General features: G+C 52.5%; 1 protein-coding gene across 3 annotated transcripts in view; it reads right to left on the bottom strand.

Moving 5' to 3' along the window:
* The window catches only part of PLXNA2 (plexin A2), a 179,047-nt gene that overhangs the window by 30,119 nt on the left and 134,661 nt on the right, over positions 1-14,267 (bottom strand). For all 3 annotated transcript variants that reach the window (XM_054181430.1, XM_054181428.1, XM_054181429.1), the window contains exons 13-15: positions 9,425-9,576; positions 6,078-6,195; positions 2,425-2,561 (exon numbers count right to left, since the gene is read on the bottom strand). In XM_054181430.1, coding sequence (XP_054037405.1) covers positions 2,425-2,561; positions 6,078-6,195; positions 9,425-9,576 — 407 coding nt within the window. The remainder of the gene's footprint in view (positions 1-2,424; positions 2,562-6,077; positions 6,196-9,424; positions 9,577-14,267) is intronic.

Below are 14,267 nucleotides of genomic sequence, written 5' to 3' on the forward strand. Positions count from 1 at the left end.
TGCTGAGACAGAGCTGTGAGGAACTGCACAGCTCTGTGGCCAGCCTGGACACTGTTCCTACAAAAAGAGCTGGAGTGACATCCCTGGAAGGCCAGTGCCCTGCATGGCCACCCGCCGGTCATCCTGCCTGCCCAAACCTGCCCCTGGCTCGCCAAAGAGGCCACGCTGTTTCCGTGGCTCATGTAGCTTTGGGCAGGCAGGTCTTCAGCACCTCACTGACAGTTTGGCACTTAAATCAAAAACTGGCACTCCTGAACGTCACATCTTCACCATCCTCTCATCCTCAGAGGTGCACAGCTCTTGGAGCCGCCTGAACAGTTGAGTGCAGCCATGCCCCTGCTCGGCTTCCAGCAAAGCTCCCGTGTCTCCACCCGGGAAAGGGGATGCTGCGTGGTCCCCTTTTAGAGCCCTTACACACTCCCCACCCTCCCTAAGGAGCGTGGGCACATCACTTGGCACAGGGCATCGAACAGTGGGTACCACGACGTTCCCAGCTCACACCTCGGCACTCCCACCCACCACAACCGTGGGAACGGAAACAGCCTCCTAAAATATCTGAAACAAACTGGACCTGACTGTTTCTACTGCTGCGATTACACCCCTACCCCTTCCCCCTCTCCTCCTCCCTCATCTTATTCTCACTCTCCACCTAGGTTTAATTTAACCACAGAGGCATCCTTGTGCGAGGAGTGTGTTTCTCCACCCTCCTTGCTGGTTCTCGGAGGGTTGCCGTGCATGCCCGTGCAGCTGAAGAGCTGCCCGCCTGCCTGCTGCCTGCTCTGCCTGCTGCCTGCCTGCTGCCCACTCTGCCTGCCTGCGCCCGCGCAGCCGCTCAGCCCCCCCAGACCCCACCGCGCCTGCTTAGCTCTGGCGTGAGATGCAGAGTGACGCATCGCTGCTGGCAGAGCTGCTCCCAGCTCCCTGTGATCAGTTAATTAGCTTTCTGTGCTATTATTATGTCGTCATGGTGAATCTACCCACTCCTCCGATCAGAGAGGGGAGAATGGGGGAAGCTGTAATTAGAGTGAATCTCATTAGAAACTGCTTCATCTAATCAGGCTCCCCCACACCCTCGAGTACAATTGAAGTTCATTGCCTCAAAACAGCCCAAGCAAAACAAAGTGCACAGCGTGACCCCGCGTGAGGGATGGTGCCGTTCATACACTGCCGCTTGCTTTGTTTAAGTTTCTGCTTGCCTGCTGTAATTAGAACACACAGAGAATTCAAAACTCTCCCAGGTTTCACAGGTCAGTATCTGCAGGTTGCCTGAATATAATCATATATTTAAGGGATTAGGTTTCTGCTCCCAGGCCAGCTTGGAGGCTGCTTCCGCCGGCGGTGACGCCGTTACCCGTCTGCTTCCGAGACAGCAATCTGGCATCTCTGCTTTGGATACGGGAAATGTTGATGGATCAGCTCCAGTGCTTAGCACTCGGAGAGTTCTTCTGCACATGAAGACCTCGGTACGCCCAGATCTCCTCAAGCACCATTCTAGGACAGACCTAGGACAAGCACCGCTAATATCCCAACGTGCTCCCACGTCTGAACGCCCATAGCTCCTGCACTGGAAGACTCTCCGTCTTCCAGATGAGAAATTCACCTCCAGGGGCCTTTACTTTCCCAGAAACTTCCTCAGTTCCTCCCGGGAAGCCTGGGCGAGGATGCGAGGGGCAGAATGCCTCGGCACATCACCCTGCTTTGCTGAGGTTCCCGCACACGCTGCGCCCACGCTATGAAACGGCACCGCCCGCTGCGCCAGGGCACGGTGTACGCCTGTGTACGGGGTGCACACAGATGTATACCGCATGTATCTTTTTTTAACTAAGCCCCAAGAAAAACCCATTAAACCCTGCAAATGTCAACTCTGTGTTTACACTGCTGGGTGAAAAGCAAATTTGCCATAGAAATCCCGGAGGAGACTGATGGCTGCGCAGGTTTCTCAGCAGAAGGTGCGAGCAGCCCCTCGCTGTGCCCCGCAGCAGCCCACCCCTGGCTCAGACCATCTCCCGGAGGTTGAGGTACCTGCAGCAGCGGCTGCAATAAAAGTAACGCAAGCTGTTGATCTGTGAAAAGAGAAACTAGATGTTCCTTATAAACGTTACATTTCCTTCCGATCGGCCAGGCTGGGGGCAGGTACTGATGACTACTATAAACATTTTACAATCGCGGTGATGCTTGCCTGAGATTTTTGGACCAGTTAACACTGTAACGGCATTAAAATGAAATAATGGATGGCACTAATCGCAATGCAATCCCTCCCTTGCCAAGCAAGGCTCAGTCACATTAAGAGAGAAGATGGTTTCATGTAATAAAAGAGGGAATGGGAGCCTTCAGGGGTTGCCAGATGAATTTTTGCGGCGGCTGCGTGCTCAGCTACAGCAGATACGTGATAGCCAGGAGGTGCTCACCGGCTCGGCCACTTACCTGTAGAATTCGCAGGTCTGGTTTCCCAGGAGCACCGACACGCGGCTGCCGGCTCCCAGGTAGTGCCCGGAGATGGTCACCATCGTCCCTCCCGACTCCGGGCCGCGGCTGGGGTTCAGAAAACTCACAGCCGGTGTCTGGGGAGAGCAAATGACAAATTCAGCGCTCCCGCCTGCTGCGAGGGGAGCTGCCAGCACTGGCCCCCGAGCATCTTCATGCTTTGGCTGAGCGGGGACTCCTTTGTAAAATGGAAAAGCAAAACAGGGATGCGTCCTGGGCCTCCGGCAAACCTCCTGCTAAATTTTCAGTCCAGCTCTGAAAGAGGGACACGTCTCAACAAAACAATTGCAAATTTAGCCTCTGCAAAATTATGTATTTACTTTCTTCAACTTTGTTCTTAAAGGGAAGCTATTTGAACCACAGTTTCAAAATGGAAATATATCCCGAGCCAAGTAAACTGCCACAATTGAAATCTGAACCCAAATATTTAAAGTTTGCCCATGTGGCAAAGCATCACCAAACCCCACCAGGGTCCGGTAATGGGAAATACCGCACAGCTTTAGCAAAAGGCAGCACCAACAGCCCCAGCTTCACATGAACAATCGGCGATAGTATCGCGGGGCCAGAGCCTGTTTCCCGCTGCTGATGGAAAGCCATCCTTGGTGGGCGAACTTAGATCCCACTCAACATTCTGTCGGTGATACGATTGCAGCGATGCCACTTTTCATCCTGCCTTGCACCATGATAGCTATTTATTCCCCTTAATAGAATTTGCAGAAAGCAGGTACCTTTTTATTTGTTTTCAATCAGCGGATATTACCAAATTGTTTTACTAATGCTTCCACATTACCCCCTTTATGACTCTCATCTGCGGAGGCTGGCAGCCTCCCAGCTCCGCTCCCCTGGCACCACCTGCTTGGCAGCTCGGTGAGTTTGTCCTGTTTTCCCTACTGTTTTCACAATGCAACATGTGTTTCCTGGGTGCCGCAGCATTCGCCAAAGCGGCTTAGACCAAAAGCCTGTTTGACCCCCGACTCCTGAATGGACCAGAGAAAAAAAAACCACAATCCACCCTGTTGTGGATAATTATGGAATAATATTACAGGAGGGAGAGATTCATCCTTCAACTGCTCATGGTTAGCTCGCAGCTCTGATCCTAACTGGGGTCAGGATTTGGACTCGATGATCCTCGTGGGTCCCTTCCAGCTCAGGATATTCTGTGATTAGCCCAGTTAATGGCAATACTAGACAATATGGATGGTAATAGCGATATTTACACGAGGCAGGCTTGGGAGTGCTTCATACAACCAAGAGAAGTGATTCCAAAATGCAAAAAAACCTCTAAAGGATGCTCAGTGTACGACTGCCCATCAAAACCCTCCTTCAGCCGCCAGCCCGACCTGGCGACTGCTCCCAAGGAAGGAGCCCCAACGCCGTGAACGCTCTAGACAGTGAGAGCCCCATCCCGGCCAGCCCCCGGCTCCGGCCCCGGGGCCAGTCTGCTCGCGGGAGCCTGGGGACATTAAGGAGCAGTTACTGAATGTCTCCATGAGGTCCAGCACCTTCCATACACACCCCAGTGCCCAGAGCCACACGCATACTGGGAAGCAGAGCCCTCCTCTGCATTCAAAGTGAGTTCTCGGCACCTCCTGGCTACAAGCATCCGACACTTTTGGTGTGAGCATCACCTCGGCTAAGCGCTGCAATCCTTGGAAACTCAAAGCACTGCCCAAAACAAGAAACCCAGGCTGTAACCCCGAGCAGCCACTCTTGTACCCAAGGAAAAGACAGGAGAGCCGAGGGCTCACCTAGAGACCTGCAAAAACTCTCGAGGCTGGGGTGAGGCCAGCGCCGGACGAGGGCCTGAAGCTGAATAAGAATTTTCCATCTTCAACCCATGATTTGGCGATAATTATGACAGATTTACAGCTCCAATGTAGCTCCAAGGTTCCACCTCCCCAGATAAAACGGGTGTAATTAAGGTGACAGCATCGCTCCCGCGCGGTGTCAGGCACTGGATGAGCTCACCAAGGCATGAACCCTCTCAGGGTCAGAACAGAGCTCTGCTTTAAGGTACCAATCAATTTTACTACTGACTTTAATGGCATAAACCAGCTGTAATGGAATTTGTGGCAGCGCTAAAGAGAAAAATAGAGGCCAGCTAACAAAAGGAAATGATGTGCTAGAAGTTTTAGCTGCCTGAGAAAAAGGAGCGATATAATCAGGGTAAGTGCTGGAAATCAGAAGCAACAATACAAAGGATGATAATGCTCGGCATATGCTCACCAGGTTGCTGCAAGGTACTACTCCAAGATTCATCTCCGCAATTACCTTCCACTGGCTCCTGGTTATTATTTAACACAAAGCAAGACAGCATCCTCCTTGTGTCGCACGGGAACCTGCCTTTCAGTAACGGCAAACCCGGGGACCGCGCCGGTAGTGCCCCGTGACGATCAGGCGGGTTTCTGGCATATTTGAGCAAAATATGGTGATATCTTGCACCCCCGCTATGTCGCTGAATAACTGAAATCCCAGGGGAGGGCGTCGCTTCCAATGCCGATAGGGTGGCAGGGACCAGCCTGATTTATCTCTCAATTAGTTTACAAATTGCGGACAATTGGAAAGTGCTGGCATTTCCCTGCATACAGATTCCACTAAGCACAAAATCAATGTGGGTGGATGAAGTGCCCTGTTTAGGCAAAACTGCAGATATGAGAAACCCCAGCTGGGGCTTTTAAGTTTATGAATCAAAAGGCTGCTAATTAAACAACAGAAAGGAACGACCCACTCAAGCAATGGACGGCCACCAACCCGAAGCACGGCTCTCCATTAGGCAGACAGGGAAAGCCGACTCTGAGCCAGCATCCTTGCAGGGGAAAAAAAAAATCCCTGAATATTTGGATGCAGAATGACCCTTCCATCCCAAAGGGCATCATGGTGAAAAAATTAAATCTATAGCCACGGAAACTAACTCAGATACGTTGGGGTCTCCCAGGGAGTTGATTACAGCTAGGTTTCTAGCAGGACCTCAGCACCTGAGCTGCGGAAGGATGGACGCTGGGGCTCGCTCTCCCGGTGCCGGTTTCTGTGTTCATGCAAAAAGGTCTATGGGTGCCTGTATGCGTACGCACGTCTGCACAGAAACACCTCCAAAAGCAAGAAGCAGAGCCCTAGATTCAGCCCCATTAACTAAGCACCAAAGTAACAACGCCCATTCCAAACAGAGGAAAATTTTGAGTGTGATTCCAACTCCTTGACAATTCCTCAGGCATGGGAAGTCCTCGGGTACAGAACAAATTTACGCTTTGTGTAACGCTCCTGCCGGGATTACAACGATGTGCTTTGCCAGGAGTAACCAAGGCTGGTAATCCAGACGGTTATCACTACTTTGGAGGTGCAAAGCTGAAACCAAACGCTGTGGGAACCCTGGCTTTAGGTTCCCACACAAATCCTGTTTATTCTGTAACCTGTACAAGATCTAGGTCCTGAGAACTGGGCGCATTTACTGGGCTACCAAGAAATTGCGCAATGAAAAAGATGGCGATTTTGGGATTGTCTTCTGGTGTTGAGCCCCATCCATGCGACATGTGACACATGGCTGTTCCCGTGGGGGGCACGCGCTGTCCCTGTCTCCCCCCCAGCAGGACACTCACCACGAACACGTACTGCTGCGTGGACTTGGCCGTGAACTCCGGCTTGCACTCTCCGATGCACAGGAGCACTGGGCCGGAGCTGATCCCGGGAAGCGCCTGCCCCATTTCACAGACGATCCTGGAAGCAGAAAAGCGGCGGTGAGGCTTTGGCAGGAGGCGCCAGCCGTGCCCTCTGCGGCTCCGCGCAGGGCTGCCTGCCCTTTTTTCTTCTTCCCATCCCTCCCCCCCCCACACTTTAACTTTGATATCTGACTCTTTAGGAGAAGTTAATTACCGAGTCTATTTTTACCCCATGTAGTAATTTAAAGAAAAAATCAAAATTAGACATAATTATTACAAGCTGTAAACTCCAGAGCAAAGCAGAGCACTAATGGCAATATATTAGCCAGTAGCAAAGTGAGTGCGAAGTCCTTAGAGTAACAGATGAGTTCATTAAGGGAACAGCTCACACTGCAGTCTCCCAGTTAATCAAAAATGGAGAAACCTGCTCGGGGATGATAGAGACAGCCGTGGAGAGCAGCCTGTGCAGGGAGACGGGGCTGGCTAACGCAGAACATACTGATGCCGGTAAAAGGAGCTGGTGGCACTGAAAGAGACTGATTTTTGTGCTCGTCGCGTGGCCCAGCTCAGCCCCGTGGCACACCCCGAGGCAGGGAAAGCCGTAAGGACAGGGAGAGCTGCTGGGGTTAACCGCAGCGGGCCCGGCTGGAAGAGGAGGAAACCCTCAATCCAAAAATCCCAGGGCGCTGGGAATGCCTAACACCTACTGGAGGGGAGACCAAGCAAACGCCTGCCACGCCAGCAGGTTCGAGAGAGGTTTCTGAAGGGACGTCAGCTGGCAGGGCTCTCCCGCTGTACCCGAAGGGGACGGATGCTGCTCGCTCCCATGGCAACGCTGGGAAGACCAATTCCAGAGCATCCTGCCAGGCACTGGAAATCTCGGGATGGGAGTAACCTGCCTTGGGGCAGGGGGATGCTGTAACGCCTCTGACAAGACACTTGTTGGTGTCTGTCCCCGAGAGTGAGACCAGAGAAGGCGCCAGAGCATCCTTCCCCATCCTTCCCCGTGAGGCTGAAGGTGCTTCCGCAGCGCAGCAGGGAAACGCTCGCTCTTCTGCCGGTCACGTGCAAATGCATGAAACGCTTCAATTTGCGAAGGCAGCGTTTCAGCTGCCTTCAGCGGCTTTAAATTCACTACAAATAAAATAAAATGAAAAGACTAAAGGAAAAAAGAACCTGCAGACAGCATGCACAGGTGATGCCAGGAGGCCTAATGAAATACACACACGCTAGTAAAGAGCTCTAATGTGCAAGTCCTTATTACTGCACATCAAAACGGGTTGCCCAGAGAGACGCTGCCTTTGGAGGACAGGAACTGAAGCATCTCAGCCGCGTGCCTTAATCTGCCACGTGCTGCTCTCTCTGCCTTTCAACCAGGCATCGCCCGTGCTCCTCTCTCTGCTACTTCATTCCTTCCCCCGCTGCGAGCCGGGCGGGAGGCAGGGTTTCTGCGCTGCCGGGCAAGGGCTGGCATCAGGGAGCTGTGATCTCGGCTCCTGCCAGCCCACGGGCCACCAAAGCGCGGTGAAGTGATTCCTGACACCCCACGGGCAGGAGAGGAGGGCGGAGGTTTTCTCCCACAAGAAGCAAGGATACCCCAAGCGTATACAGGGGGAAACACCAAATACTCAACTATTTGCCAGCAAATCACCAGCTGCCGTAGGGTACCAGGCATGAGGGGGCACAGGACAGGGCACAAGTGACCTGGTACACCTGGGCCTGATTCCTGATAAAAGCCAAATTCCCAGCAGGTACCTTGTTACAAAATGATGCATTCGGCAGAGCTGCAGGGTGCTGATTGCTGGGCTAAGTGGCCCTTTCACCAACATTAACCTAATTGCTGGCTGATAGATTGCGTGGCTGGAGCATATGGTGAGTCATTACAGTCTTGGAATTCAGTCTGCCCACAGAACCCTTAAGAGGGTCCTTTTATCTGTATTCATCTTTAAAAGGCAGCTCTCATGCAAACGCTTGCTGTTATCTGCCCAGGGTAAATGTTTTAATGATGTTAACAAACTTTGAAAGCTCAAGAGCCGTAATTAGAGTCATGATTATAAAATCAGGGTTTCATACCATCAAAGGAGGATAATTTTATAATCTTCCAGCCTTTATTTGAAAAATAAAATAAAACAAAATACTTCTCAGCAGAACAGCCCAAACGGCGAGCAGTGACAGCGCTGTCGGTGCAGCGCTGGGAGCCATTCCCGTAATAACACCAACACGCCCAGAGCGCCCTTCGCCCAGCCATCGGAAAATACTTCCTAACGGGTATACTGCGCATCCCCGCTGCTCGGGAGAGGAGATTAATGTCATTTCTGTCTTACAGATGGGGAAACAAAGACAAGGAGCGAGCAAAAAGCCAAGCCAACGCCAACATGTGTTAGTGACAGGTCCTTCCACTGTACTGGGGGTCAGACTGGGACCCACCAAATGCATTTCACCAGCAGAGGACAAAGGCGATGAGGTGCTGCCAAAGCTGGGGCAGATCTGTGCTGCTGGGACCACTCATGGGGCCTGGGTTCCCCCACGCTTGCTGGGAGCAGCCATGGCCCTGTGAGCACAGGACACCATCCTGGTCCCCAGCAGGTGAGATTAGACAACCCAAGGGGAGACATCACGCATTGCTCCTCTCCTGCCCTGCACAAACGACCCCCAACACCCCCCCAGCACCTTGGCTACGCCAGAACAGCCTCCCCCCGAAACAGCAACAGGAGCTTGTGTCACTTGGGGAGGTTTATTCGCCCATCCTCTGTTACATGCCTATTTTCTAATTTTCGGTTGACATTTTTCTTAGTGAAATAAATGAATTGACTCCAGTGGAGGCCCACTCGGATTAAGCGGCTGTCACCGCCTCACCCGCCTAACAAATGGCTGCGTGTAGCCAGCAGCGCCGGCTGAATTTCAAGTGCGATGGGGAGCGGAGGGGGCAGAGAGGCTCAGCATCAACAGCAAGGTGCTCATCAGAAAAGTTGCTTAGCAAAGCAGGAACCACCGTGTGGAAGGAAGCAAAACCCTTAATGAAAGCTTAAAGGGCTGCTTAACCCCCTGAGAGAGCATCCAAGCTCCTCATCCCCTTCTGGTGTAGGAAAGGCATGCCCCATTCCAGGAACCATGCACCTCCAGACCCTTTCCTGCAGGGCTGGGAAGGGTGGAGAGATGATGCCTGGGGTTTGGATGAGTTATTGGCCTCCTGTGCATTCGCTAAAGGTCAGGGAAGAGGCTTTGGGAAGGCTGGGCAGCCTTGGGGTCCCGCGGCGGTGATGGGTGAGGTCCTGGAGGCCACTCACTGTTCTGCGACGACGTACTGCTCGGGCAGGGGCGTGCACTGCACCCCAGCAACCTGCACCCCGTGGGCGATCTCGGAGAAATCCAGGCCCAGGTTCACACCACGGATGGTCACCCTCGTCCCTCCTTCCGGGGGGCCTGACACCGTCAGGATCTAGAGGAAAACAAAACACAGGAAAGTTGAGCTGGTGTCCCCGCAACACCCCTGTTTCTTCAGCCCCGTGTCTGTCATGGAGACACGCTTTTGCTTTGCAGGCTGCCCAGGGAGGCTGAGTGCTGCAACCTCCACCTGCTCCTACTGCCAAACCCAGGCCAGCACCACCTTCTCATGAGCCCTCTAGAAGTCTTGGAGAAGCCCAAACCCAGCCCAACCCAACACAGATGGATTTCAGCCCAAGGATGCTGAAATCCAGCTGTGCTGAGTTCCAAGAGAGGACATCCAGGTCGGTTCCTGAGCTGGCCAAGAGGTGTGGGCAACGCCTCCCCCAGAAACCCTTGCGCAAGGATAAGACTGGCTCCTTTTTTATATATACAGAAGATGGTAAGTCACCTTCCAGAAGTTGCCTGCTGCTTTGGAGAACTTTGCTAACTTCTGCCTTGGCTCTTCTCTGAACGTTAATGTCACATTTTATTAGTAAGTTGGCACCTCAAATGACTTACAAATGTTAAAGAGTGAGGTGCGTGCTTTAAAGCTGGCTGTTTATAGCCTGCCTCAGCCATGATCATCTCTGCTTCTACAGACTTTCATTAAGGACAATATCCTCTTCAATTAGGAGTATAAATTACAATAATGTATAGTCACAAAACTTGGACCTAAGACTCTCAAAGAGTTGTCCTGAATCTGCCACTGGTCTGCTGTTGCTCTTGGGTGAGTTACTAATCTTCTCCACACTACAGCTGTTATTAATAAACAAACATAATCCATAATAATGCAATTTAATTAATTTAATGGATAAATCTTGTTTACGCTTGTTTGTTCCACCCTTGTCTTTGGCAAAAGACTTGAGCTCTTCAAAACGTTTTCCGTAGCGTTTCTGGATGGACGGCTGCTTTTCCTTCACCTTCTAAAGAGCTCGCTGTCCCCGGCCCTGGGGGGGCTGGGCAGGCTGCGAACCACCAGCCCCACCACGAGAGCATGCCCCAGCCCCTGCCACGCTGCAGGCTGTGTGCGCCCCAAAGCAGCCCTGGGGGACCCCCTGTGCTTGCCAGAGCCACGTCCCCCCGCTCCCACCCAATGCAAACTGCTCGCGCCATCAGGACACCCCCGTCGCCCATCACTCCTGGGGCTCCAAGCTCGTCCCCGCATTTCAAATCCCTGCTGAAGCCATTTTCCTTCTCCCTGGCGCACACCCCTGCGTGTCTTGCTCTCCGCTCCCGTTTTGGGTGCCGCTAATGAACGCGGCCACCCCTGCTGGGGTTCAGCCGGCCCCACGCACCCAGCGGAGCCAGGAGCTGCCCCGCACATCAAACCACCCCCCTCTTCCTCTGCGTACGCTTCAATTTTTGCCTCCCTCTCCCCTCGACTGAGGTTTCTCATTTATTCACCACACGCTGCCTGTTGCGCTGCTGTTTTCTGTAACTCATACCGCGTAGCATGTCTCGTATCATTTAGCTCCGCGAAGCACTGTGTGCCCATGAAAGACACTGCAAAGTCGAGTTGTATTGCATTACACCGAGTCCTGCACCGGTAACGTTTACATCGCTAGTTGGGAGTCACCTGAACTCGGCACTTCGCCTACTTGACAGTTACAACTGTCCTTTGCAGCTCTAGATTACGTTAAAATGTGTTTGCCGGAGCACTTAACACCGCCGGGCTCCTTGTCTCATCACTGTTCAAAAAAAAAAAAAAAAAAAGAAAAAACCCCAAAGAAAAGAAGTCACAGTTTGCCATTTCCCGACCTTACCACAACCGGCGCAGCCAACCGGCCTCACCGAACAAAGCAGAGCTGATGCTGTATTTTGAAAATGTCCTGACCTGGAAAATCCCCAATATGGAGCTCCACTCGACCTAGATTTTAGTGGCCGCTAATTGAACAGTTTTGAAGTAACTGTGCCATAAAGCAGCCCCAGGGTTAGAACAGATGCATTCAATTAATTACAGCTGGAGAGATTCAGTCAAAATCGCAGAAAGAAGATAAGTCTTAAAGGTCCCGTTGCAGCGAGCGCTGGCGACCCCCCCCCCCCAGCAGCACCCCCCGGTAGCATCCCTGGGTCACCGCGGTGCCGGGCAGAGGCTCGGCCGAGGCTCCTCCAGCGGAGCCAGCCCATGGGCAACCTTAACCCCTGGCTTGGCCATTCCGGGGAGCTGCTCTGGCTGCGGGGCTGGCTGCAACCGCAGTCCGGATTTCTGTCTGAGACACAGAGGTGTAAAAAGAAATATTCCCCAATTTCAAGAAATACACTTTAGTACGGTGGCTTTTCACTCAGGGGTCTGTGGAACATCAAGAGAACCTGCAACGGGCAGCCAAGGAAAAACAAGGCTGTTACCAGGAATCGTACGTTTGCTGTTGAGGGGTCTGTACCTCGGCTAGAAGTTTTTTAGGTTGTTTGCAGAACTGAAGCAATTTGAAAGTCCCTGAGATCTAGAGTGGAGCCTGGGAGGTAGAGCCTTTGGTTTTGCTGATCTCCCGAACTATTCCGAGCAGGTCATGTCTCCCCTCTGCACCAGCTTCACCTCGCGTGAGACAAATAAGCCATCCACCGCCTCTAAAAAAGCACGTTCCTGCTCTCAGGGAAAGGACTTACGCAAGTGCGAAGTCCTGTCCGTGCATTATTCCCAGAAAGGATCCCAATAGAGATGAGGTGGGCGGTGGCAGGAGCGTGGTTACCCTGACATCGCCTAAGGGACGCAGATGCACCACTGCGTTTCTGTTGTTGCTGCTTCTTGTTTGATACCAAGGTGGGGATCCCAGGGATCTCCAAGCCCAGGATCCAGGGCATCCCTGGAATCCAGGAGTCCCCACACAGTGCCAGCACGCTTCCCTCCCCAGCCTGCAGAAGACACTGCTGGAACGATGCAGGGTAAATGTTCTCAGCCTCACGTCCTGCCGGTTGCACGGTTCAGCGTTTCTGACCCCAAGCGGTATTTAGCCTCCAGACGAGGTCTGTGCACGAGACGGGGAGAGCCGGGACCAGCCGCGTGTCCGACGGGGCTTCCCTCCGGGAGCTGGAGCCAAGCCGGGAGCCTGACACCGCTCCACGCAACAACCACTTGGCATCTGTCAGGGTGCGGAGAGAGCGCCCGGCTGGCAGAACAAACGGCATAACCCCTGCCCCCTCCCAAAATGTCATCCACCTTCCTTCTCTTTGTCTTGTTTCATCCCGCTCCAAGCGAGCTGGATCCCGGCTGATGAGCCCAGCGGGGAGCCAGCACATAAGCATTGTCATCCCGGCATGATCCCTCCTTGTCTCTGCCTTCGCTGATAGCACATTCAGAACCTAATTGTTATCTCAGCAGAGCAACTCCATTATTCAGCCTGACACTGCCCCCCCTTCAGCTGTTTGTTGCACTGATGTTATATTAATGAGGCCTGCAAATAAATGAATAGGAGATCAGAGTGCCGCTTGTTCGCAAGAAAACTGATTTTTATTTATTTATTGCTAAGACCACAGACCGTGTGGAAGTTTTATGCTGTTCAAGGGACACCGTTGGTGACAGCTGGGCCTCTCACTCAGAAAAAGAAAAGGCCCGCGTATATCCTATTGCTCATTTTCTTTTATGACTATTAAAACACAATCTCTTACTGGTTATGCATCCCCCGGCGGCACCGGCGCCTGGGAGCGGGGCCCTTGACCTCTGGCTTGACAGAAAGAGTGAACCCGGCCAAATGATGCAAAAGGAGTGGAAAACAGCCTGTGTTAAAGGCTCTTTTAGCCTGAGCGATGCAGGCTGCATCGCAAGCCCCGGTACGAGACCAAACGCTGCTCCCCGGCCAAGTCTGCCGGAGCCGGTGTGTGCAGTGTCACCAGCATCTCCTTTAAACCTGCCGGGAGCAGGCAGGTCCCAGCAGGGCAGGGCGGTCTCCTCCCAGCGCTGCAGCACCTGACACTGCCAAATGGTACCCAAAATACTGAAAAAAACCCCTTGGGTACCAGTAAAAAGGACCCAGTGGCCATGAAGGCTGTAAAGGTCTCATGGTCTCCAAGACAATCCCGTACACTTTTCTGGAGGAAATGGGCGATAAGAGAAGTTAAGGTTTGGGTTTAGGAATATCAACCCTGCAGGGCTTCTACTCAGGCTTTGCCATTTTGTATAGAGCTGATGGCTCAAGAACTTAGCAAAATTCTGCAAGAGCCCTATACAGTGCCCTCCCCATTTGTGGATCTCAAAGCACACAGAAAAGACCACTAGTTCTCTCCGCTTTCCCCCTTCTTTTTCTACAAGTGAAAATTGCAAGCTTGACTTTCATAAAAAAAAAAAAAAAAAGCTATGAATTCCTAAGAAGAAGGGCAGGAGGTGGAGTTCAAGGAAAACAGCCAAATACTGCAAGACCCCTGATAAATTCACAAGAGCTCCCAGCACTGCCAGAGCCGGTGGAGGCCACGGGACAATACACCCCCCTGAAATCTGGATTTTCTCTCACTGACCCTCCCTGTGGAAAAAGCAGCGAAAGCACAGACATTTCCTACTCAATTCTCTCATCTCCGAATCCACTCAGGGCGATCTCCTGAGGCTCAAAACATCCCCTGGCGAGGCACCCCGCGCATCCTGCTTTGAAGGCTGAGACACAGACCTGGTTATGGAGACGAGAAAAATCTCTAACATCAAAGCCCTGCTCTTTTCTCCTTGGACAGAGACCAAAAGTATTGCTTTCAAGTTGGACAGTGATAAAACACTCGGTGGCA

Source organism: Rissa tridactyla, chromosome 21 (genome assembly GCF_028500815.1).
Source record: "Rissa tridactyla isolate bRisTri1 chromosome 21, bRisTri1.patW.cur.20221130, whole genome shotgun sequence".
Taxonomy (NCBI): domain Eukaryota; kingdom Metazoa; phylum Chordata; class Aves; order Charadriiformes; family Laridae; genus Rissa; species Rissa tridactyla.